Source organism: Eptatretus burgeri, chromosome 17 (genome assembly GCF_056783735.1).
Source record: "Eptatretus burgeri isolate ZD-2024b chromosome 17, Ebu_testis_v1, whole genome shotgun sequence".
Taxonomy (NCBI): Eukaryota; Metazoa; Chordata; class Myxini; order Myxiniformes; family Myxinidae; genus Eptatretus; species Eptatretus burgeri.
In genome coordinates this window covers 50,639,922-50,667,374 of record NC_140977.1, presented here as the reverse complement: position 1 = coordinate 50,667,374, position 27,453 = coordinate 50,639,922, and the positions used below count along the sequence as shown (strand labels likewise).

At 46.6% G+C, this 27,453-nt stretch overlaps 1 protein-coding gene across 6 annotated transcripts in view; it reads right to left on the bottom strand.

Annotated features, from left to right (window-relative positions):
• SLC5A10 (solute carrier family 5 member 10) overlaps positions 1–27,453 on the bottom strand; it is a 48,775-nt gene that overhangs the window by 7,989 nt on the left and 13,333 nt on the right. For 2 of the 6 annotated variants that reach the window (XM_085862952.1, XM_085862953.1), the window contains exons 7-14: positions 24,760–24,840; positions 19,388–19,593; positions 17,523–17,658; positions 9,213–9,320; positions 8,721–8,871; positions 8,447–8,615; positions 8,093–8,308; positions 7,696–7,821 (exon numbers count right to left, since the gene is read on the bottom strand). In XM_085862952.1, coding sequence (XP_085719078.1) covers positions 7,696–7,821; positions 8,093–8,308; positions 8,447–8,615; positions 8,721–8,871; positions 9,213–9,320; positions 17,523–17,658; positions 19,388–19,593; positions 24,760–24,840 — 1,193 coding nt within the window. Of the gene's footprint in view, positions 1–7,682; positions 7,822–8,092; positions 8,309–8,446; positions 8,616–8,720; positions 8,872–9,212; positions 9,321–17,522; positions 17,659–19,387; positions 19,594–24,759; positions 24,841–27,453 lie in introns of all 6 variants that reach the window. The other 4 variants (XM_085862954.1, XM_085862957.1, XM_085862955.1 and 1 more) reach the window with 3 other exon arrangements.

Below are 27,453 nucleotides of genomic sequence, written 5' to 3'. Positions count from 1 at the left end.
CCGCCTTCCAAGTGGCCAGCACCACCGCACTCCCTCCACCAACCTCCACGGAACGGCAAAGGCTGGCCAACTTCATCGGCTGGCCGTGTTTTGCTTCAAGGCGGAGGCCGGCCAACTTCATCGGCAGCTGTTGTTTTGCTGCAAGGCCTGTGCCATCGGCTGGCCGTGTTTGCTTCAAGGCCTGTGCCGGCCACTTCATCTGCTGGCTGTTTTTCTTCAAGGCCTGTGCCGGCCACTTCATCTGCCGGCTGTGTTTGCCTGCAGCGGGCTTCTTCTGCGGGCTGTGTTTGCCTGCTACCTTTGCCATGCCCACTGCCCACGTTCACCAGCCCCGTTCAATTTCTGCTTTGCCCCCCCCCCTGTTCATTTCCAAGTGCGCCAGGATCCGCAAGGCAACAGTTTGCAAGCTGCGAGAACTGCCCCGTTGGCAGCTACAACACGGGCCTGCAGTGGCGGCCCGTGCACCGTGTTTGCGTCCATCCAGTCATCCATCCATTTGTTGTGCTCATTGCGTGTGCCACTTGAGCTGGCACGGAGACTGCATTTGTGCAGCCCATGCACCGTTGTGGTTCACTGCATTCAGTTCAAACCATTCATCCATCCATTCGTTGTGTTCATTGCGTGTGCCACTTGAGCTGGCACGGAGACTACGTTTGTGCAGCCCATGCACCGTTGTGGTTCACTGCGTTCAGTTCAAAAAGGAAGGCCTTGGACTGCGTGTGAGCAGCCAGCCACGTTCCCTGTCACCTGCATTGTTTTGAGCCAGAGACTGCATGCGAGCAGCCTGGCTCCCTGCTAACTGCTTTTCTTTTGCAGAGCTCATTGATCCTGGGCCATGGTTTAGTGTAAAATTTGTAAGTTAAGGTTAAGATGTACTGTAAATATGAGTGCGCCCCCGGCATGTCTGTCTAGCGCCGGCAATTTTATTTAAGTCGTCCGTGTGAGTGAGTTTGTTTAGGTGGTTACGCAGCCCTCAGGTTATTTATTTTGGGGACACGAATACCATGCATGTCGCACTCAGGGATCCGTAGGTAAAATGTACTAGGGGAAAAACTACACATGATGGCACACGAAAATTTTACGACTCGGGACGAGTCTGTAAAAAGGGGAGGGGGTAGTGTTGTGGTTACCAAATTCGCAAACCACCATTCAGGTCCCTTAGGTGAGATATCTCGGTAAGTATATGTGTAGTTAGGCCCAAACCCGTTGTCTAGTGGGAATACATGTCATTCATGCGTGCTGCGACTCTTCAGGATAGCCGTTTTTCTTTTACTATCTTTATTTTGGACCAACCGCCATTGTTACCACCACCAACCACAACATCAACCACCCACCGCGGCGCCGCTTCACGTCACACCTCGCAACCGTCGCATCGCCACCGTTCTTGCGCCGCTTGTGGGTACCGGTGTTGGACTCGTGCAGGGCGCGCGCCGAACAGCGTGTACAAAACCACGGATTTTCAGCTCCAAAAACGGATCAAAAACGACACACGCCCACTTTTGTTCCGTCCAATCGGTGAGCGAGGGGCGATTTGGCCCCGCCTCCAGGGCGTTGGAGGGCGGTCGCTATATGCAAATTTATGGATCAAAATGCATTCACGCCCACTTTTTCTCGGGCCAATGGGGAGCGAGGTGAAAGGTCGAAGGCAGGGGGTCAAAGATGAGAGAGCGAAGCCACGGGGCTTATATAAGCGACCGCGTTCGTCAAGTCGAGAGAGTTAAGACTTCGCAGTCGGTGGAGTTGGGAAGAAGAAGCAAGAAGGAGTTGGTCGTCGTCGTCGTGTGCGTTGGAGTCGGAGCGAAGAGGACGGAGCTGTGGAGAGGCGGCGAGGGCAGACGAGGGGTGCTCGCGTCGTGCCGGGAGCTGCACACCAGGGAGGCCGACGGCGCGACCTGGTCGAGGTGGAGACGCTCGTCGCGGGACTTGAGGCAGAGTAGAAATCCTCCTTTCCCCCGAGCATCAGCAACCCCCTCCTGTTTCCCCCCGCGCTGAGATAGTGCGACCAAGGGGGCCCCTTTCCCACCCCCTACCAGACACTGTCCGCGAGGCCCGCGGAGTTGAGGCACCATCGCCGCTCCGCGTCTCATCACCAGACGGGTAGGCCCAACCCGGTCTCGGCCTCAGGCCCGCCTCATCCTTGAGGGTGTTCTTTTTCTTGGTTTTGGGTATGTGTTGTCGGCGCCGTCTGTGAAGTAAAATTGTATAAGTGTTGCCGTGTGCTCGCGTAATCGGTATTAGATCTGCATTGTCGCATTTGCTTTTTGTGTAAAATTGCATTGTGTTTCTTTTCCTTTTCTATGTGCTTTTGGTGGAATTGAATATGTGTGCTTTCCGTTCATCGCGAATAAATATGCTTTGTGTTGAACTGTTTCCCGCTTCGCTTCGTCATTTCTTTCATTGAATCCTCATCTTGCTTCACGTAAAGGGTTGGTAGTGGGCTGAATACGCCCGATAATTAATCGAACCGTCGAGGTCGACGAATAACACCGCTCGGTTATCCCGATAGTACGGAACGGGTCGCTGAAGTGGCCCGTGTCCGAAGTCGACCTGCGGCGACGTGCGATCGCCCGGTCTACCCTCCGTGTGGGTACTTAGGTAGGTCGAATTTGGCGAGCAACCCTATCCCACGCGGGGGCCGATTGGCTCGATCGCGGTGAGACCGAAAGGTCCACCCGTGACTGGTTCCCGGCGTTAGTCCGAGAGGGTCACGACTGGATTGTCCGTCCGGTGGGCGACGTGCCGCGATTCGAGTTACGTGGCCGTCAGCACGCCGGCGGGCGCGAATCCGTAACAATATCAATCGGACGAGCGGTTCCCAAGTTATGGCCATTTATCTGTCAACCAATGACAGGACACGGTGCTATGACGTCACGAATGACGTCACAATTAATGTCTATTTAATTAAATTTTTTTTGAAGGATTGACGTCACAATTCTTCGTTTGGTATGACGTCACAATTGACACTGGGGACCTGGGTATGTGCCTTTTCAAAGTTTGATATCGTTCTTCCTCATCCATTTCAGCTGTTTCCCAAGTGTCTCCCAAGGTTTGAGAGCTGTTATTTCCCAAGGTTTGAATTAATTAATTAATCCCAAGATTTGATTATTATTTAATTATTAATTAATTTAATTATTTAGTCCCAAGGATTGAATTTTCCCAAGGGAAGCAGCTGTTTCCCAAGGGTTTGAAAGCTGTTTTTTTCCCAAGGTTGGAATTAATTGTTGTGCTTGGTAGACATTTGTGAATACATTTACAGAGAGAGGAGGGGGAAGAGAGGGGGGGACAAGAGAGGGGGGGACAAGAGAGGGGAGGGAGAGAGGGGGCAAGAGAGAGGAGGGGGACAGAGAAGGGGGGAGAGAGGAGGGCGGTGAGAGAGGGGTGGCAAGAGAGGGGAGGGAGAGAGGAGGGGGGAGAGAGAAGGGCGAGAGGAGGGGGAGAGAGAGGGGTGAGAGGGGGGCAAGAGAGGGGAGAGAGAAGGGCGAGAGAGGGGGTGAGAGGGGGGCAAGAGATGGGAGAGAGAAGGGCGAGAGAGGGGGCAAGAGATGGGAGAGAGAAGGGCGAGAGAGGAGGTGAGAGGGGGGCAAGAGAGGAGTGAGAGAGGAGGGGAGAGAGAAGGGCAAGAGAGGGGGGGCAAGAGAAGGGAGAGAGAAGGGCGAGAGAGGGGGGTGAGAGGGGGGGCAAGAGAGGGGAGGGACAGAGGAGGGGGGAGAGAGAGGGGCGTCACAATTCTTCTTCGTTTGATATGACGTCACAACTGATGCTGGGGACCTGATACTGCAGGCACGAAGCTGCACATACTGGCAAGCCCCTACGGGCCCGCACTAGTCTCATTAAATAAATGCAACATTGTATTTTTAATTTGTTTGTTGAAATTCCCCCCAAACAACGGTGAAAGCTAGTTAAAGTTTTTGGGTTGTATACAATACGCACTGTAGTCAGTAATCACACTGCCTCCAATCTGCAGATTCGCAAAAAATATTTGATATCAGCCAAGCACTAATATGTGTGTGTGTTTTCATAAAGCATAACATTTTCTCTCTGCTAACTCTCCTACCCCACTTTCTCTGTCCCATCCTCACTCCACCCTCTCCTAATAAAGTGCAGCACCCTCCCACACCTCGCTCTCTCTCTCTCTCTCCCTCTCTCTTTCTCTTTCTACGTCTCGCTATGTCTCTCTTTGTCTCCAGATGGCTTGGCTCTGGACGTGTCCAGCGGGTTTTGTCTCCGGAAGTGTCTGGGCGCTGTTTATAGTATGACCAGTAGAAAATGGATTTCCGACATTATTTTGGGCGGTGTTTATGTCCGGACGGCTTGACTCCGGACGCGTCCGATGGTTTTGTCTCCGGACGTGTAAGGGTGGTGTTTGTTTCCGGACTGCGTTTATCTCTGGACATGTCTGGGAAGTGTTTGTCTCTTGGCGGTATTTATGGTATGACTGGTCGAAAATGGATTTCAGACATTATTTTGTTTCCATCAAAACTGTTATTCTATGAAAAATCATTTTGATGAGACAATATGAATTGTATTAAACACTCCACCGCACATCTGCCTTCCCTTCCTCCACCCGCCCTCACTCTCCCTCCCTCCTCGCTCCCACACCTCTCCTTGCTCCCCCTCCCTCCTCTCTTTTCCCCTCCACATTCTCACTCTCTCGCACACCCTTCTCTCTCCTCCACCCCTCGCTCTCTCCTCCCTCTCCTCTACCGTTCTCTCTCCTCCACCCCAATCCCTCTCTCTCTCACCCCCCCTCCCCCCCCTCCGCTCACCCACCCTCCCCCCTCTGCTAAGGGGACGATTGAAGGACACGGTTTAGTTTTTAATTTCAAACGGCTTCCCCATAGTGCATCAAATATGAATCAGATTTGAAGTGAGGAAATCAGAGGGGTGCAAAGTTGCATGTGTATGCGAACATGCATGCATGCAAGTCTCACTCTGCCTTCCCTTCCTGCTGCCTTCCCTCCCCCTCATGCTGCTTTCCCTTCCCTTCATCTCACACTGTCTTACCTTCTGTTCACCTCATGCTGTCTTACCTTCCCTTCTATTTGCCTCACGCTGCCTTACCTTCCCTTCACCTCATGCTGCCTTACCTTCCCTTCGCCTCACGCTGCTTTATCTTCCCTTTGCCTCACACAGCCTTACCTTCCCTTCGCCTCACGCAGCCTTACCTTCCTTTCACCTCACGCAGCCTTACCATCACTTCGCCTCACGCAGCCTTACCTTCCCTTCGCCTCACGCTGCTTTACCTTCCCTTCGCCTCATGCAGCCTTACCTTCCCTTCCCCTCATGCAGCCTTACCTTCCCTTCTCCTCACGCTGCTTTACCTTCCCTTCGCCTCATGCAGCCTTACCTTCCCTTCCCCTCATGCAGCCTTACCTTCCCTTCGCCTCACGCTGCTTTCCCTTCCCTTCGCCTCATGCAGCCGTACCTTCCCTTCCCCTCATGCAGCCTTACTTTCCCTTCGCCTCATGCAGCCTTACCTTCCCTTCCCCTCATGCAGCCTTACCTTCCCTTCGCCTCATGCAGCCTTACCTTCCCTTCCCCTCATGCAGCCTTACTTTCCCTTCCCCTCATGCAGCCTTACCTTCCCTTCCCCTCATGCAGCCTTACCTTCCCTTCGCCTCATGCAGCCTTACCTTCCCTTCCCCTCATGCAGCCTTACCTTCCCTTCTCCTCATGCAGCCTTACCTTCCCTTCCCCTCATGCAGCCTTACCTTCCCTTCCCCTCATGCAGCCTTACCTTCCCTTCCCCTCATGCAGCCTTACCTTCCCTTCGCCTCATGCAGCCGTACCTTCCCTTCCCCTCATGCAGCCTTACCTTCCCTTCTCCTCACGCAGCCTTACCTTCCCTTCGCCTCATGCTGCTTTACCTTCCCTTCGCCTCACGCTGCTTTACCTTCCCCTCGCCTCACGCTGCCTTACCTTCCCTTCGCCTCACGCTTCCTTACTTTCCCTTCGCTTCACGCTGCTTTACCTTCCCTTTTCCTCATGCTGCCTTACCTTCCCTTCGCCTCACGCTTCCTGACCTTCCCTTCGCCTCACGCTGCCTTACCATCCCTTCGCCTCACGCTGCCTTACCTTCCCTTCGCCTCACACTGCCTTACCTTCCCTTCGCTTCACTCTGCCTTACCTTCCCTTTGCTTCACGCTGCCTTACCTTCCTTTCGCCTCACGCTGCCTTCCGTTTCCCAAATGCTGCCTTCCGTTTCCCAAATGCTGTCTTCCGTTTCCCTCACGCTGCTTTCCCTTCCCATCGTGCTGCCTACCCTTCCCATCACGCTGCCTTGCCTTCCCATCGTGCTGCCTTACCTTCCCATCACGCTGCTTTGCCTTCCCATCACCCTGCCTTGCCTTCCCATCATGCTGCCTTTCCTTCCCATCACGCTGCCTTGCCTTCCCATCATGCTACCTTGCCTTCCCATCATGCTGCCTTGCCTTCCCATCACGCTGCCTTGCCTTCCCATCGCCCTGCCTTGCCTTCCCATTGTGCTGCCTTGCCTTCCCCTCATGCTGCCTTACCTTCCCTTCTCCTCACGCTGCCTTACCTTCCCTTCCCCTCACGCTGCCTTACCTTCCCTTCATGCTGCCTACCCTTCCCATCGTGTTGCCTTGCCTTCCCATTGTGCTGCCTTGTCTTCCCATCGTGCTGCCTTCCCTTCCCATCGTGCTTCCTTCTCTTCCCATCGTGCTGCCTCCCCTCCCCTCATTCGTACCTCCTCCCAAACCCCCTTCCTTACGCCCCCCCCTCCCATTGACATCCCCCAACGGTCTCTGCATGCTGTGTTAACGTGCTGTTTTAATGTACCACATTTCGTTCAATCCCGCACCACCCCCCACCTGCTCCACAAGTCGCATTACTAAATGCAAGTCAAGAACTCCTCTCCTCATGCTTACCTCCTCCCAAGACCCTCCTCCTCACTACCCCCTCTCCTCCTAGCTCCTGCCCCCCCCCCAGAGTGCATAGCGACGTTTGGTGAGGCGTCGCTCTCCCCACCCGCCTCGCTCTATCCCCCTTTCTCGCTCCCCTTCCTCACCGCCTTCTAACACCCCACCACTCCTCCTTCCTCACCCCCCCCTCCTTTCTCTCCCTTCTCCCTCCTGTCTGTCGCTCCCTCTTTCCTCCCCTCCTCCTCTCTCCCTCCCCTTCTTCCTCTACCCCCTCCACACCTCCCTTCCCTCCTCTCTCCCTCTTCTTCCTCTACCTCCTCTACACCTCCCTTCCCTCCTCTCTTCCTTCTCTACCCCTCCCCTCCCTCTTCTCTTCCTCCTTCCTTCCTTCTTCCACCTCCCAGCGAACCGTCAGCGAAGCGACGGTTTGTATTTGCTAACCCTAAATAATTATACACACGAACCCTATGAAAGCTTCCACTCCAGCAACCTTGTGTCCCAAGCATGAGAATATCTCAAAGTAATGCTTGTTACATCCATGTCAGATTCGTTTGTTGTTTGAACACAAGTCCACTTCGAAGTGGAAGCATCGTCTTATTTTACAACTTGTACGAATCCTAAATATTTTCCAGTAATTTTGTCGCTGAATTCAGAACACCGGACCTCGCCGACCCCTGAAACCCACAAAAGGTTTATTTCTGCCTGACTCCATTATTTATTTTTGGCAAGATCCTAAAATTAATTCATGATAGTTGAGAAAATGGGCACACAATGATGATATGGATGACGTGTACCCACCGTCACCGCTCACCCGTTCACCGATGGTCCTTTCGGCCTCCAAAGCCGGGCTTTCGGTGGGTGAGATTGCGGTTGGACGTGGCCTCTCGCGTTTCCTCTTGATTTGCCGCTGGACGTCCCACCAAGTCAGGCCTTTCACCTTTGAAACATGTGGGTTGCTTATTGCCAGGATGCAGTAATGAACACAGACTATATGGCAATCGATGCCACCTTGAGACAAATGAGTCACAATAATAATATCTTTCTTATCGAGCTGGTTGATCTGCAAGCATCGGCTTCATAAAGCTGGCAATATGATGACTTTTCGCTTCTACTTGAACATTATCAAAAACCAGCATTGTGACTGTTATCAGAATTCAGCGTGGCTTACAAGGACAAATGTGGTATACCACAACTCAGAGCACTGCTACCTGGCCTGGCCGTGGTGGTGTGGTCACTATGCTGATGACTACGATAGCCATTGCAGTTCCACCACAAAGTGCGATGGCGAAATGGAGGTAGTGCAGTCGGCGGAGGCTCCCAGGACGGCTGTCGGGTTGTCCACAATGCGGCGGAGGATGCAAAAATTCCAACACCATTCGGATGATGCCTGCTGCAAGACCCATCATAAGACCCCAAAACGCACCCTGCAGAAAAGGTTTTTTTTCTTTTTTTTATCTTCATGGCATACATGATCGCTTCCAACTAATGGGAAAAAGTCCATATTTAAATGCATAGCAACATCACAATAAAGGGACTTGTGTTGGTGCGGTTGGTCTGTGAACCTGCTCGTTGGCTCGTGGCCAGAAGAAGGCCAACATGAACACTGCAGTGATCGGTGGTGCCAGATAACTGGTCACTGACTGGATGTACATGTACAGCTGTCCGCTGTTGGCATTTTGCAATATGGGTATCCACACTAGGCTGATGACAACCAGAATTACGGTCACAATCCTGAAAAAGAGACACCATTACACGTCATTCCTGGCACACAGAACTTGTGACACATTGTGCAGAACTGAGAATTTGATGATCCACCATTTGGGAGCAACCACTTGCCTTCCCACCAGGAGGAGCTCTTGCTCTGTGGGCTGTTGCCGGATCTTTTTCCAAATGTCCATGGTGAACAACGCACTGCTGCTGTTAAATATGGATGTGAGAGATGACATGAGGGCTGCCATCATGACTGCGATCATGAGCCCACGTAGACCTGGATATGAGGAGAGGTCATCAAAATCATGAGCCGAGAGGCCTGTTCTTGCCATTTTGGAAGAAAACATCCTGGAACACAATTGTACGCGTTACTGAAGCCATTATGGGTCTCCTTTGGGAATTGTGATGTTCGATTGTCAGCAATAGCGTGACTCCGCTTACACCTTTTTGGCCGAAGCACAAAAAAATCCACTTGTGAAATGATGAGAGACCTCCTTGGTAGCAAAAGTCTATCAATTGTGTACTCATATGCATTACCTTAAGAATGAAACGGTATGACCAACATGTTACACCAGATGTCATTTAAAGAGCTCGGATAATGATAGTAGAAGTACGTACCGTCGGGCATGAGTTCGATTACAAGCTTCGGATAAGCTATGTTTGAGCAGCCAACGTCTGTATCGCAGACCTTCCTGCATTCCTCCGGGTCCACACAGGCGACCGAGTCTGTGGTGCAGGAAAGGTGACATAGTCAAAGGATTTGTTAGTCATTTGTGATTTGAGATTTTTATTTTTCCTTGGCCTTGTCCTCGTGCAAGTTTCGGACCTTCCAAGCGAACTTTCTTCGAATGGATTTTTGGATCCAATTAAGGAGGCATGAACCCACATCTTACCCAACACACACTTTAGGAAAAACAAGAGCGAAAATTGCTTTGTAATACATATCCCATTCTGATATGATATTTTCCAAGTTCCAAAAAGGGCATAACTCAGAAAAATTGACAAAATTCCCTGAAACTTGAACTTGTTCTGCAACTTATAATAAAGCCATGTACCAAATTTCATTTGAATATTTGCCTTCTCCATGCGTTTCATTTGAACAGCGGTGTTCTAATTTTGGTTACATTTATGACGTCGATGTGCTGCTACACACATGGCTAAGTTAACGACATCGGCTACAAAGACGTCAGCTGAACGAGGAGAGTTGACACCAAGAGGGAGCACCAGTTGCTAGAAAAAGGACGATGAACAACCCACATATAAAGAGCATTTGTTGGTAATGTCAACTCCATCCCAAGCCAATTAGGCCCACTTTGTGGATAATTACTCCCATGGGCGTGGATATTTTGAAATCGATCCAACTGAGTTGTATGCCTCCTGTTATTCGCTGTGCAAGAGCCGAACATGTTGTTGCATGGACGAGTAACTTGCGAGTTTTGTACTTTCCAGTCCTGAACGACGGTTGGGACATCTTGGAAAAGTGACGGTTGGGACATCTTTGAGAAAAGGAGCGTACGCTTGGCTGGTCATCATGCTGGAAAACAGAAATCTGAGTGAGCGAAATGGATTGTGAAAATGTTACTCTTCATCAATCTTCATCAATGTGGAGAGCGCAATACTGAGGGTGTGATTGAGAGCCAGTGGATCATTTTGATAGGAGGTTAAAGAGGGTGGGTGGAGTGACTTCTTGAAGCTACATAAGCAGCTAGACGCACAAACACCATGGCTTTATCTCAAGAACTCTGCTTGAATTCCCGACACGTGAACTGGATTTCCAATGAAAACAAGCCAGAGTTTTTGTACAGCGAGTCACAGCGGTTGGCTCTGGAGGCACTTGTTGATGGAGGTCGCGAAGCGTTTGCACGTGTTCTGGATGAGGAAGGTCTTTGGCAGTTCCTCTCCGAAGAGGAAATCCGTCGAATCTGTACCACAATTGGCCAGAATGGGGCAAACGGTGGAGATCACCTCATAGGTGAAGGAATGCCTGGAGGGGCAGACAGCAGATCCCTCACGTACTGGCCGGAAGAGTCAGATGACATGGCTCCGGGTCGGCTCGACTTGGGTTGGCCGGATAAGGAGGGCTATCGTGGAGTGACACGTGCAGCCGTGTACACACAACCTCCTGCTGACTTCAATCCCTCCATCAAGGAAACTGTGCGAAGGCTCATCAGGAATGCACAGACGGTAAGGCCAATGGTGACATACACCTGCATCAGTTCAAGTTGTTTTCAGCGAATTTTTGATTGTAACATCACCACGTCACAATTCGCTACAAATGAGGCAACACTATTTTTAAGGTACCGAAGGAACCCTATTGTTTTTGTTCTGTGTATATTTTTTCTACTTTTTATTCCGCCACATTTTTCAGGTGTATTCGCTTTTAAATTTGTTTCCTCTGGAACCGCTTGAGCGATCGACGCAAAACTTTTAAGGTAGGAGCACATACTAATGGAGAATTTTTTTTAATGATAACTATGACATCATAAATCATGTGGTATGGCAGCCATGTTGGAAAAACGGTGAAGCTTTGAACATCTTCTCGGGAACCGCTCAACGAAAAAAAATTGAAACTTGGCTCAAGTCAGGAACACACTATGTGGAATAACATTTGATAACGATGATGTGATCGGTGCCAATCCATGATGACATCATAAGTTTATGCGTTGAATGCTTTATCCGATCAATACAAAACTTTGAGGGTGATCTAAAAGGAAGTGTGACTGGTGATTTAAATTGATGACATCATTGGTGACATGGTTTGGTAGCAACATTTTTGGGGGGAAAAAAAAAACCTTTAAAAACATTCATCTCCGAAACGGGTGAACAGATTGATGTGAGACTTTACAGGTTTGATTGACTACCCATTTGGTACAAAGTTTGATAACTATGATGTCATCAATGACATGGTTTGGCAGCCATATTGGATTTTAGTGAAGACCTTTAAAAAACCTTCATTCAAACCGCTGAACTAAATGACGTGAAACTTTAACTTTGTCATCATCTCCCCTTGGGGGTATACGTGTGATCGCTAAATTGTCATCGGTCACGTGGTCTGGCAGTGACTTGTATCGAGTGACTTGTAGTGACTTGTATTCTCAATATTGTATTGAGCGGAATTCTTAAAAAAATTATTGCTCTGAAACCGCAATTGTGATCGTGCTTTATGACATCATAGATCATATGGTCGGGCAGCCATATTAGATTGAAAATACAGATCCTTAAAAAATCCTCTTCTCCAAAACTGCTTAACAGATCAATGCCAAAGTTCATATAGATGATTGACTATCCGTGAGAAATAATGTTTGTTAACGAAAACATCATAGGTCATATTGTCGGGCAGCTCTATTTGATTGAAGATAAAACCTTTAAAAATCGTGTTCTGTCAAACCACTGAACCAATACATCGATACCAATGGCGATAAAAGTTCAATAGCTAAAACATCATCAGTTAAGTGGCTTCAGAATTTTTTTTTAATTATTCCCTTCAATCCAATATGGTTGCAAAACCATGTGACATATGACATCATGGTGAACACAACATTTTTCACATGGGTAGTGAATGATATATTCCAAGTTTCACATTAATTCGAGAAGTGGTTCCAGAGAAAATTATTTTTTAATGTTTTCCGTTGATCCAATATGGCTGCCAAACCATGTGAACAATGACATCATACTTTTCAAACTTTATTCCTTGTGGCTCACATTTTTGTCAGCACCCACATAGAAGTCACTGCTCGTAGTTATAAGTGGCAGTTGTTGGGATGGACTAGCCATGAGAAATATAGTTGGATGAAAATGACGAAACAGGACAGGCGGTGTTCTGTTCCTGGGATAACTGCTCACAGTTATAAGTGGCACATCTAGTTGTTGTTATTATTATTATTATTATTATTATTATTATTTTTGGAAACAAGCTCGACTAAGAGCAAATGCTCCCATAACAATGCTTCTTAAGATCACGAGTAACAATTAGCTTGGCAAATTTGAAGATTTGATAAAAAAGAAAATCTTTTCCACATACACATGCATTTTAACGTCCGGTTACTCCTGAATTTATTTGGAGAAAAAAAAAGTCATACTTTTGGACAAATGTGCTTTATTTATTTATTTTTGGGGAGGGGTGGGGTTGGTATTATCGAGAAAGGAGTGTATGTGTTTGTGTGTTTTCAAGTAGGGTGCACTGTACAACGTGTGTGTGTGCGTATGTATGTGTATATATTTATATATGTATATATATATATATATATATATATATATATATATATATATACATATATATATATATATATATATATATATATATACGTATATATATATATATATATATATATATATATATACGTATATATATATATATATATATATACGTATATATATATATATATATATATATATATATATATATATATATATATATATATATATATATATATATATATATATATATCACCACGTCACAATTCGAGCCGTCATTCATCACGTAATGTCACAATATATAATCACCACGTCACAATATATATATATATATATATATATATATATATATATATATATATATATATATATATATATATATATATATATATATATATATATATCCTGGTGTTGGCGCAGTGGTTAGGGCAGCGGCTTGGGATCCAAGAGGTCCTGAGTTCAAGCCCCGTTGGGCCACTGAATTAATACACCAGGGGGTTGACTCAGCCTGTCATCCTTCCGAGGTCGGCGAAATGAGTACCAGTATACTGGGCCGGTGTATACCCCGGTTAAAATAGGTGTACCATATCCCTGTGTCGTAAGAGGCGACCAGGGTTGCGTCAGGAAGGGCATCCGGCGTAAAACATGTGCCAAATCACTATGCGGATCATACGGATGATCCGCTGTGGCGACCCCTAACGGGAGCAGCTGAACGAAGAAGAAGAAGATATATATATATATATATATATATATATATATATATATATACATACATACACACACATACACAGTATAATATCTCTATCAAGAAAATGCCTATTTTCTGCTGCTTTAGTGGTCCCAAATATTCCCAGCTTTTAGAATTGACTGGGGTAAGCTTTTGGCCCAACCGACTGGCCAGGCCTCACGTTCAACTGAAGATGATTGGAATTTGTAATTTTTTTTCCAGGGTGCTGATGATGACTTGCCTACTCTTCGTGAAAGACACCGTTCAATTTATCTTATTTTATTTTAACATCCACCAATCAAAAATGATAGCACTTAGTGATGCGGCACCCCCGCCCGCAAAACGCTAGTCTGACAGTGGGGTCAGGTCAGGTATGGGAGCATGCGCGGAGCAGTAGGGCTGGACAGTGAGGCCGAGACTCAAACCCAGACGAGACAGGTACCAAAGGGAAATACCATCATGTCTAACAAACTACCGTAGCGAGGCCAAATTGGCACGAGCTTGGGTTAACGTTCACACATGGAGTTGTTGCAGTTCGGGTGAATACGAAAGTGGTGCCACGGTCCCACAACTTTAGCTGAAATCCAATGTTTTCACATTTTTGACAATGTCTATGCTCTGTCCATGTAATTGTGCAAAACGGTACACTGTAATGAAGGCAAAGAGAAGGAAAGTGATATTGTGAAACTTTCATATATGCCGCCATGCATAGCAAAGTAGTTTTTAAAAGTCTATCAGTGCTGAACTAGTGGAATAATAAATAATTCATTTATTCATATAAATGTATGGTTCTGTGGTTACACACAAAATGTGCTCTATCTCTCACAATGGGATTCATTTAAATTGCCGATAGTTAATGTTTTTGGCAAAATTTGGACAAAGGTACGTCTCAAGACCTGACATCCTTCAAGAAAAATACGGTGCTCCAATATGATGTAACTCCACATGCCCAACATGAAAATGAAACGTTTTCACCAGGTCGTGAACTCCTCAAGGTTTACACCTGAAAACAAATTGGTTTGTTGAACAAGGAAGACCTAAAGACTTTCAAACAAGCGTACAATTTCGATTTTGAATGAAAGCTCTTGAGATTGGCTTCCTCGGTCATGATGGGGTCAGGTCAGGTTGGGATCGAGGAATGTCACTGCAACCATGTGCTTTTGCTTGAGCCTTGCAATTGTGTGGTGCGATAAACATTGTGTCGGCAAACAAAATGGCCACCATGTCAGCAAAAAAAATTCACCAATTAGCTCGTAAGTAGATCTTAGGTGGATATCATTTCGGCCTACTTTTCAACGATTATAGCCTTCACACCCTTTGGACAACTCCAAGCAACACAATCCTCAAAGTACAGCGATTCTCAATCCATTGCAAGGATAACTAAACCGCAAAATGCACATCCACAACTTCCCAACTGCTTTCTCTGGGTGTATTGACCGCTCGCCCCCATCCGCAGCTCATCGCCATCGCCATGGACCGTTTCACCGACGTGGAGATTCTACGAGACGTTGCAATGGTCGCATGGCGCAGCAACATTCCAGCCTACGTTATCCTGGATGAGGCCCATGTGTCAGCTTTCACTGATGCCTGCGAGGCCTGCAACTTGCACACGGGTGTGCTCAAGGTAACACCTTCGTTCGGATGCAGCACAAAGCTGTGGGGTAGCATCATTGGCCGAGGGGCACAACTGTGCTGCTGATGCACTGCCCTCTGCTGATTAGGGAAGAAATTTGGGATTTGTAAATGGTGCCGGCGATCGCTTGCTGACTCTTCACGAAGGACACCATGGGATCGTTAATGTCCACCAACAAATGCTAGCAGACGGGACGTCCGGTTAACGTCCATCCGAAGGACGACACACATATTGATGAATCACCCTGCCTGTGAAACACAGTTTATAGCTGGGTCGGGATTCAAACTAGGCGAGACAGCTTAGAGACAAGTGTGCGTTCCTCGAGGCTATCCTGTGAGCCAGCCATTCCTCTTCCCCAAATTTTTGTTTCTGCAAACACTACAATGATGGCTCGACCAAGGAGTGAGGATGGAAGGGCCGTTCTTGAAAACCCAAATTCATTAATCCCTAACAAATGAGGATTATGGAATTTGTAACTTTTATTAATGATCGTTCCAAGTGGTATTCACGAGTTTTTGCGCTGACTCTGCTGTTCAGCAATATCCTTGTCAAATTTTATGAATTCCAACCTTCGCCACTGACAAAGGTTTTGGTTTTGACCAGAACATTGGGTTTATTTGACTGGAGATGCTGTTGTCTATCATGTTGTGATTGTCTTGTGGCATCCTGACTCTTCCGATTTCCGATGTCTCCCCCCCCCATCCCCTCCCTATACACCAGAATATGAGGGTGAGAAGTGTTGCAGGAGGAAGTTTTCAAACGAGATCTGGAAAGATATTGCGTGGACCAACGAGCCAAAAATTCATGATGATCGACGGCGACAAGGCTCTGTGCGGATCATACAGGTGAAATAACTACTGCACAAAGTTATTCACCCATGTTCCAAAGTGTATTTTTCATGATCAATTAATTGTCTCAATTTTCACCCAAAACAGTTTCACGTGGACGGCTTCACGTCTCGAGAGAAACATCGTGACGGTGTTAACCGGACAGGTGGTGGAAAACTTCGACAAAGAGTTTCGAGTGCTGTACGCCGCCAGCCGCCCCGTCCTCATGGAACGCCTCAAACTCGCACCGGAGCCTTCGCGGCCTAATAATTCCACACGTGCCCCCTCGCCCTTGCCATCTGGTAAAACTCAAGAAAGCACATGCAGCCTTCGACATCCTAAGTATGCTCTCGTGCGTTCTGGATCACCGTTGTCCCGGAAACTGATTGCCCACCGAGAGAAAGAAGACGGGGATGAAACGCATGGAGAAGGCAGAGAGAAGGAAAGTGATGACTACGTTCAGAAAACTGGGGACCATCAGAAGGAGGATGAGAAAGAAAACCATGACCTCTTGCTTCATGTCCCCAAGAGAATCGGAGAATCGAGGGCAGCCTCGGATGGTGCCGTGAAAGGTTCCAGCCAGGGAGCGAGAAACGGGGAAATGTCCGCTTCTAGTCCCGACTCCTTACAGGATTCAAGGCAGTGGAAGCGAGAACAGTTTTTGAGGAGGAGCAGCAAACCTCTCATCATCACCACAGGTTCTGAGGGTGAAATTGACTCCTCAACTGGGCACAACAGTGCACACACCAATATAAACAAGTCACCCAGTGACAAAGTGGCTCACCAAACCACAAACACCAAGAAGACCTCAGCTTTCATCTCGAAGCCACTGCTGATCGACGAGCTTCGAGGGTACGCTCAAAAACTGGGCAAACGCCAGCCGCGGATCCGGCTACAACGTGACGTCTGGCCATTATCACGACAGTGGCCTTGTGGCGGACAACGTTGGTTTATGGATGGAACGTACGGTGTGTGCCAGCCAGAAAGGGATCTTTCCCTCGCATCATCATCATCTCTCACCGACCGTTCTTGCAGCATGCTTCGAATTTGCGGGCTCAGCAGGAAGGATAGCATCGAGGTAAGTTTACCCAGAGATAGTTTCGCACACCTACTTACATACAATTGACAGTGACCTAACTTCTGACTTTTCTGGTAGTATGTTTGATCCCTAGAACATGTGAATCCGATTAAAACTGTTGTTCTGTTGGAGCACAGCAAGCACGCAGGTCGTGTGCTGTGGCAGACCAAGTCATCCTTTGAGGGTACCCTAGGCCATCCGTCCCATATCCTATCATTAAAAAAGAAAAGACCTTTCACACCCCAGGCCTTTTGTCATTTGGTCTTTCTTTAAAGTGATCTAAAGCTCATTGAGTAGCTTGTATGTCTGAGTGTATCGCAAGTCCGAAGGATTGGTGCTCTTTCGCCCAACTAATGACGACAATAAGGGACTTTGGCCAAAAGTTTAATTTGGCTGCCAGCTGTGACCCTACCGAGAGTAGCTATATAACGGAGCGTTGTCGAGTCACCCTCAAAAAGGTGGTTCTTACCGGGGTAAAGTACACGGCTAATCATCCCAGGCATGATAATCAGCACCATTGGCAGAATCTTCAAATAGCTGGCCAGGATGGATCCGCCCTTGGCGTGGCTCATGTTCTTTGCCGATAAGGACCTCTGCACCACAACCTGGTGACGACAATGATGTGGCAATGGAGCACGTAACGTTGTAAAACTCGATAATAATCAGGCATCACAAAGGGATAACTGAACTCGGATGACTTTCTTTTTCTGATGGGATGGGCATCGCGTCGTGGCGGAATTTGAACCAGATGGGGGCACCGAATGTATTTAATCCACTGCAAGCCTCAACATCACATTGAGACATTCAGGGCTTGCGACTCACTACTAATTGCACCATTAGAATGGCCCGATTGTTATGTTTTAACAGTCGTCAATTAAATGACAAAAGTCCAACTTCATGCCAGGTGCCACAGCTAAATTATGTTTTGGTGAGAATGGGATTACAAAGTGGAGAGTATGACGATGTTAACGCACTTCTGATTTCGCAACCCATTCACGGAACCATCAAACAGTTTTCTGGTAGTGCACATTCACATGGAAACATCGCTTGTAATGTCTCGCAAGGGCTTCGGTTTGGCCGAGTTGGTTGGTTCGAATTCCGAGCAAGTGGTGAGAGCAATGGCAAACTGCCAAGTGACTGCTTCGGCAAAACAGATGGTTATTGTTATGATAGTGGGTCAGCAAGGGTAGCTGCTTCTCGGAGCACGGTTACCTTCAGAAGAGGACGTAAAGTCGACCGTCTCCTCAACATTAAAGTTACGGACGTTTAACATCCCATGGCATCTTTAAAATAAAACAGACAGGAAGGCATTGGCTGCTGGTACTTGCCAATGCCACTGCTCGAGTCGAGTTTTGTAATCAACACTAACCGCACTGGTGGGCAGCAGTGGGATTTTGATACAACGTGCGTATGGATGCGTCTAGAGGTGACACCTGGGGCAGCTCCACTCTAACATACACTCGCATGTCACAGCTCAGACTAAGTAGATGCCTTGCACACCAACTTGGGTGGTACAACACGACTTATAGATATGAAGCCACATTAACTTGGCCCTTTCTTCCACAGCCTAAACATCCCAATCGTACGCAGATCATCTCTGCCGCTGCTCTCTACAGGGACTGGTTGCATCGGCGTGATTCGTCATCTCGCTGTGGCTCGCTCTGTCCAGGAACTCCGCGGCCTCATGACTTTTACACCACGACTTCTTCACGAAGGGGACACTTGGACAACGGCTGTCCCATTCGCGGAGAGTGTGCCTGTTTCCATCAGCCACGGCGTCTTCCTCAGAGACGCTGGTCCCACCATGGGCATCTCGGAGAAACCTGCAGGTTGCCAACTTTTCAAGAACATCCCACTTGCTGAGGACATCGATGGTTCAACCAACTTCGTGTTCCATCCATGTCCTCTGGGTCGCACTGATTGATGCAGGTTCAGGAAGGACAGGATCATTAATTCTCAGTTTATATTATCCTTTTAATGTCCATTTACTGCATGTACTTCATCTGGATTTTCCTGTTGAAGCATGCCAAACAAAACTATACATTACAGACGCTCTATCTTGACAAGAACTTGCGATTGTGCAGTACTCAGCGTCTTTTTCAGAGTAGGATTCTTCTTTTAAAAAAAGCATCCATCTATGAAACAGCCAACTCACATTGTCTTTCACAAGATGACCAAACGCAAAAATTTCATGTAATGCAACTGCACAGCACAACATGGGGGATATCAACCAATTGGGATTGAACACGTGCAAGATGGAGCAAAGATCCTGCTGCTTCTGAGAATCGCTTTCAACATTTGCCCTGGAATGTAAAATACTGACCGTAAACCCACCTGATCCGAACACCAATACCATATGGCCATTATGGTAAGGCCAAAGGTCATTCCAGGCCACGGCAAGTCGCCGTCGACCGGGTCACGAAAGAGGTGCATGGCGTCGGAGCGTGGCAGGTGGCATGTAGTGTTGGGGATGGTTTTCCGTGGAATAGCCTGCATGTAGGCCTCTTCCAGATTGGAATAACCACCAATCTTATCAAAGGCTGCAACGGTACAGTCAATAGATCACTTTCTCAAGCAGGGGCCTCGTATCATGCTTTCAATAAGCGGACAGCCCGAGGCTGTTAGAGACTCGGAGGGTTCCTCGTGGGACAGCCCGGACATGCATATTGATGTAAGTATGTCCACACATTAAGCTGACTCTCCTACGAGTACACGTGAAAGCCAGCTTGGATTTCACGTGAAGAGATACGTAGCTGAGAATGAATAAGAATCGAAAACATAGTGTTAAAACTGCTGCACATACAGTTTCCATTGTTGTTATTTTGGAATGCTTTAGCAAGGTGTAACCAGTCAATTGGAGAAATATTTGTGGTTGAAAGATTGTTAAATGAATGGTATTTGCAGAGAGGTGGCAGGAAAGCTTGGTCAATAGCATTCTTACCACTGTGCTGCCGATTCAGGGCTCAATCCCCGATGGGATTGGAATAAACAAAAAAGGTCTCATCCTGTGCCAGGAAGGGGCACTGCAACTGCACAGCGCGTTGTTCTTCGGACGGTGGCATAATGACGGCTGTCCCATCTACATTTAAGCTTCGGGGATTAAAGATCCCACACTGCTATCTTGAGAAAAAGTAGGCCATCGCTTGCTGCTTCTCTACCAAAATCCAATATATAATTGGAGAGTTCATAGAACACCTTACCCTGTGCTATCTAAGGAAACAAGGGCATGGACGAGATCGATGGGTGGTGAATTTGATTGATGACGTAAAATGTCATATTTTTGTCAAGTACTGCTAAACGGTAGGGTTTTGAAAGTGCTATAAAGGTGATTTGTGTTCTACAGTGTTCAAGTATATGATTTAATTGAAATGAAATAAAGATTTTAAAGGTTGTAAAAACAAGCTCGAATGAGCTAAGATCCTCGTCCTCTTAATGATGACATCATAAAAACGAATATGACATCATTGTGATTTTTCAGGTTTGTGATAAATTATCTGTACTAATGCCCGGCTTGATTCCCGTAAACAGAATTCAAAAAGCTTGCCTAGTTTCGGAGATAATTTTTTCGGCGATTTCCATTAGCGGAGATATTTTGACGTCATAACTTTTTTTCGAAGAGGAATTTTCAAAATCTGAGATGGTTACTGTCTGCGCAGGGAATTTTTACATGTATATGCCAAGTTTCAGGAAGTTTCGATGAAAACTGAAGGCTGTGAAACAAAAAAGTCCACAAGAACAACAACGTGAGTAAGACTTAGAGATCCTCCACGAGGATCTAAAAATTCACAAGTTTACCGCCATTGATGCAGCGTCTGTTGCACCACCTTATTTAACACGTTACATAAGCTATTTGTGCCTGTTGTTTGTGTCCTTTATGACGTCCGTAAAAAGAGTAAGTTTTCTGTTTGGAATTATTTTCAATTTTGTTTCACTGCCAGACAGGAAGAGTAAAAAAATATTATCTCACTACCCTCTGCGCAAGCGCGATCGGGACGAATTCAGAGCCAAAGTACTGATAAAATCCCGGCTCGTGTTCCGATTCATGTTCAAAATATAACAATCAATTGAATTAAAGATGTTCCGTGATCATAAACTGACGTTTATAGACAGAAGGACAGACAGACAGAAGTGAACCAATTGCTTAGCCCCACTTTTTGCTTCGCGTGCGCAGGGTAATAATAACAATACATGCAGTAGGTAGTGCAAATTGGATGTGCATAAGTGACAGGCATGCTAGGACAATCAGCCCCATCCTGTGTCTACATTTCCTTATTACCTTCGCATTCTGCGAAAGGTTATGTTTTGGTCGCTGTGTATTTATTTATTTGTGAATATGTGTGTTTGTTTGTTATTCGCATAACTCAGAAAGGATTAAACCGAATTGCATGAAAATTGGTGGGATGATTCGTGAATATCCAAGGACGATTTGATTAGATTTTGGGAGCGATCGGGTCAAAGGTCAAGGTCATGAAAAGGTCAAAAACAAACTTTTGAGCATAACTTCCTTCATAAGACAGCTATCGACATGCAACCAACGCCATATTGTTCCATGACGAAATACCTTTTGGGCACGTGGTGTCAGATTTGACGTGACGTCATCAGAAGTGCGTCAAAATGACGTCACAAGATGACGTAAATTTTCAATTTTCGACCTCATCAGTTTTGATCATACCGTTTTGTAGGACTTACCTTATGGACGTCACACACCAAATTTGACGTCGTTCGGACTGACCGTTATGACGTCATTGACGTTTGAACATAACGTTTTTCAATTGTGGCTAAAATGTCCTGATATTTTATATTCAAATATCTCTAATTTGTAAAGGAAATTGTCCCAAATCCAGGCATTATGATCAGTACCAAAATATCTGCTTATTTATGAACAGGTTTTGCAAATTAACTCTATGGTCAAGGTCAAGGTCACACTCAAGGTCAAAATATACTTGTAGGCATAACTTCAGATCTAATAGAGCGATTGACATGAAACCAACGTTAAGTTAAAATGTTCCGTGAAATAAGAGCTTTCAGGATGGTAGTCCGCGATTGGTAGTGACGTCATTGGAAGTGCGTCAAAATGACGTCACAAGATGACGTCATTTTTAAACTTTCGATTTTTTTCAGTGTTTATCATTCCATTTTGTTGGACTGCCCTCAATGACGTCTAACACCAAATTTAACGTCCATCGGACTGATGATTGTGACGTCATGGACGTTTTTAAATGACGTTTTTCAAATGTGCCCGGAAAAAAGTAGCGGTGGCGAAGGTATGCGCTCTACCGAGTGCCCGTTCTAGTTTATAATGCATTTCAACATGGGAATGCCTTTGTGACTGGTTCTTTATTAGATGCTGTTCCTTAGAGTTCACCCTGTACAGGTTGTACCAAATGGTACAACGCTGCGACTTATGCACAATTATCATTTGTATTGGAACACCTTTTTACAATTATAGCGTCCTAAAAAAATGTAGCAACTGTTGTTCGGTTCTGTTGCCATGACGTAAGAGGCAGTAAGTTTAGAAACTTACCTATTGGGCTTAGTGGAAGAGGTTTTCAAACTGTGTCATGGCAGATTACAAATAATTATTAACTGAACAAAAGATTACACATGGACAAATCCATCCTTTACTTAATATGATAAATTCATAAAACGCAGATGAAAAACTTTGTTAAAATCTCATTCAAATATACATTCTTAAGAGCTAAACATTGTACGGATTTGTCATTTTCAAATTGGCTCACGGATAGTGATGTGATGAGGGAGGGCGCGTCGGGTAGACACAGCACACAGGATAAGTAACATGAAAAGAGGACAAGAGCAAGATGGCAACCTGCAAGTAAGAGCGATGGGTTATTGTGGGTAATAAATAAATAAATAAATAAATAAAAGAGATCACTGGTAGGGATAGAGGATGAAACTGAGGTGGTGGTGCTAGTGTATGTTAACTGCCAACTTGGAGCCGTGGGGTGGAAGATTAGTATTGGACAAACTGAAGGCGCTTGATCAACAAGCAGGAGAAAGGAATAAAGAATTGGAGGAGAGCGATTGACCTGAATTTTGGAAGACTACCGAGGTAGTGTCGAAGATATCCTGCAGGGGGGCTAGGGAGAGGTATGGAGCCGAAAGAACAGACGGAACGAGAAGGTAACAACTTCATGCGTGACCTTTCAATCAAATATCTGTTGCTCAGTTTTTGTTTTCAAAATTTACAGAATATTTACCAAAACTCTGTAAAGACGTTCTTTTTCTTCCTTCGTTTGCAGCACGAGGTTGCGGGGTGGCATTATTAGCTGTGAGGATGAGGATGTGCTGCTGATGCAGTGCCATCTGCTGGTAAGGGCAGGAATTTGGAATTTGTTTCGGTTGCTGGTGACAGTTCGCCTACTCCACGCAGGACAGCATGGGATCTTTAACGTCCGTCCGAGGGACGGCACACACATTGATAAATCACCCTGCCGATGAAACACCAGCATGACAGTTTCCATCTGGGATCAGGATTCGACCCCAAGCAAGATAGCTTAGAGACCAGTGTGCATACCTCCAGACCATCCTCCCAGCCCCTAAAGACGTTTATTAAATGGGTTAATAGAATTAACAGTTTCTGAATTAAGGCAAGTTCCATTTTGATCAGCCTCCCCATTCCCCCCCAAAAATAGGTCAATAATAAAGAATCATTTACTGTCCATGCATACAGTAGTCTACTTTGTCATCGCAGGTGACTTCAATGCCTGATGCTGGCAATTAAAGTGTTCCCCCCCCCCCTCTGTTGTACATGAGTGACGAAGGCTCATGCAGGAGCTTGTCTGTTCATCACATGCAGCACAAAGACACGAGTAGACATCAGTGTAGACGTTATACAGCAATTGACAAACGTATATGTTCCCTGGAATGTGAACCTGGATTCCTGACATCACGAGCCAGGGGGTTCAGATGGGAAAAACCAAACAGGTCAACCCAAACTGAGCCTGACACACCAGCACGTCCATAATGCAACGCACCTGTCGTGCTCACCTGTCGACTGATGCAAAACATCTCACCATGAAGCTCGTTTCTCAATTTGGAGAAGTGTCCAGAAGGAATACGAAAAATATTCTGCGTCACGACGAATTCGACAAACTTTGGAAGACTTCTTCCAAACTTCTCGAATATAGCCGATGGCCGCACTCGAGATGTCGTTACTTTAATTCCTGAAACCAAACGAATGCCGTGAGAAACCTGATATTTGTGAGACGTATAATCGATTGATCATGTCGACCTTTGATTTAAAAGGTTACAAGCGGGGCCACGACCCTCATGGAGGACCACCATAATCCCAGGTCACGGTTTCACTCTATTTTCACTTTTTGGGCACCGATGATGTCATCACACACTATCAACTTTGAGAGGAGTCATTACTTGTGGCAGGTTAATCTCAGGTATGTGTCGGATAGAGCAAATCACTTTACAATATCTGAAATATTCCATGAGCAGGTTAAAGAGGGCATGTCCTGCATAGCCAGAGATCACTCTCTGCTGCTGCTGATACTACTACACCAGGATGGAGATTAATTTGTTTCATTCTTACCAGACTCATCGACTGTCAGACATCAAACCCACACCGAGGAAAGCCAACAGACGTGACCGAGCTTCTTTCAAACTGTGCGGCCACACTGGGACAACTTTCGGGAAATGTAAGTGCAGGATTATAAAACGGGTTCTTTGAAACTTACCTGTCACTGAGAGAACAATGGACCCTGCGATCATGACGACGGTTTGCAAGGCATCTGTGTACATTACTGCAGCTAGACCACCTGCATGGGAAGAATACACACTCATCAGAGCTCCGCGACTTAACTAAGGAATCAGATTCCATGGATGTCATTCAATGTCCCGTGAGCTCACTTCACATTGCTCGTGTGTCTGTAACCTCCTCAAACCTCCTCCTCGTCCTCCACCCCAAAGCCAAGTGAAGAAAAAAACAAAACAATTACCATTATTAATAGGGATCCGAAACGAATTGTCTGCCTGTAGAATGTGACCTGTTGGCTGTCAGTCTTGAACATGTGGTTGGTTATCATACAGTGTGTACGGAGCCATCCCAGGTCTCAAAGTAACGACGTCCGTGTATGTGTGTATGTATATATATATATATACATATATATATATATATATATATATATATATATATATATATATATATATATATACATATATCTGTGTGTATGTATGTATATGTATGTGTATATATATATATATATATATATATATATATATATATATATATATATATATATATATATATATATATATATATATATTGTTACAGCTGTGGAAATTCGCAAACCACCATCCAGGTCCCGTAGGTGAGGTATCTCTTAAGTACATGTGTAGTTAGCCCCAAACCCGTTGTTTAGAGGGAATTAATATGATTCATTTGGGCTGCGACGCTTTGAGTCAGTCGTTTTTCTTTTTCTATCGTTTATTTCAAACAAAAACCAACAAGGACGCTCGGTGGGCTTTTCCCGCCTGTTTTTCGCGCCATTCTTCTCCACGCTTGGTGTGAGGGAGGAGAAGCGAGGTGGGGCAGCTGGCGCCCGATTGGTGGATGCGCGGTGTGACGCGGCCAGGGAGGAGGAACGCCCCTCTTCGAGACCTTTCTCGAAGCGCCTTGAAGGGGGGTGGAGCAAAGAACGGGGCGGAGCAACAGGGCGGAGCTCCGGGATATAAAAAGTCGGACACGGGCGGAGCGGTAGTGTGGTTGCTCTTGCCCTCTTCCTGTCTTCCGGCTCGCTCGTCCTCTTCTCCTCCTGGTGGCCGCTGGCCTGGTCTGCTGTGGTGTGGTTCCAAGACCCCGCTGGCGAGAAGGAGCGTCCGCCATTCCCCCTCCCGACCTCGGGCATCCACGTTTCCCCCCCTTCTATCCGCGCTGGGATAGCACTGAAAACTCCGTCCGTGGTGTCGAGCGGCCAACACGTGCCGGCGCGAGGCACGCCGGAGAGGCCTCGCCTACCACGCTAGGGCACGGAGTCGCGGCCAGGCGGGACCACGTCGACGGATGTCGGAGAGGGACTCGACGGCCCAAAAGGGAAGTCACCTTTTTCTTTTCGGGGTTTTTGTATGGATCTTGTGGCGCCGTGTCTTGTAAAGTAAAACTGTATAAGTGTTACCGTGTGTTCGCGTATTCGGTCGTAGCTCTGCATTGTTGTTTTTGTTTTAAATTGATATATGTGCATTGTGCATTCTGACTGTTTGGCTGTATATGTGTGCTCTCCGTGTGTCGTGTAAATAATGTGCATTGTGTGAACTGTTTTCCCGTTTCGCTTCGTCTTTTCTTGATTGACTCTCCATTCTGCTTCATGTAAAGGGTTCGTAGTGGGCTTAATACGCCCGATAATTAATCGGAACCGTCGAGGCTGACGATAACACCGCTGTGGTGTTATCTGTGTGTATGTATGTATGTATATATATGTATGTATATATATACATATATATATATATATATAGAAACACATATATATATATATATATATATATATATATATATATATATATATATATATAGTTACGACTGAGGGGGGGGGGAGGTATGCATTCAAAGGGTAATAGGATGTTTAATTAGGTATGCCATGCTGTTCGAGTTTTACCAGGATCTCGATGTAATAAGTAGCAATTAAGTGGTGATAAGTTGTCTAGTAAATGTCCATTTCTTTCAGGGGGAAATGATAATTGTCACGTAATTAGATAGGGACACGGGTTAGGGTAAGTGTTTATGCGTATCCCCTTTTAGTATTCCCTGTGGGCTTGCCGTGAATAAACAGGACGGTGCTGCGGATGGCTCCGCCCCTTGATCACGATTGGCGGAAGGCTACAGGAGAGGGCCAATAAAAGGGCTCCATTGGAAGTGACGAGGACTCGAGTATAAAAACGTGCTGATTGGGAGAGGAAAAAGAGTCATAGAGGAGAAAGGGTCTGGTCGAGGCTGTTTTGTCTCTGAGCACGCTCTCTCGTTGCGCTGGTTCGTTCCTCGATTCGTCGTGTCTCGTGGCCTTGCTGTGCCTCGTGCCTCACCTCGGTTGGCTCTCGGGTTCTGCTGGCTCGGAGTTCGGGACCGAACGGCGCGCGGACCTGCCTCCCTCTCCTGTTCGCATCTTGGCGCTAGAACTGGCTCCCTGGCGGCTGTGAGCGGTCTTGGGCCTACACCAGGAGGTCGACACCACCAGGAACCGCACCATGGTGGCTGGTTGGAGCTCACAGGCCGGAAACCGTGGTTCTGCGCGGAAGGGCTGACGGAACCTCTGCACCACCTTGTCTCTTGCCCCTGACGAGCGCAACGCCAGCTCGTCCGGCACCAATCCAGTGACTGTTACGTCGACACCACGGGCAAGCCTGACCACTAGCTGTGTGTGTGTGTGTGTGTGTGTGTG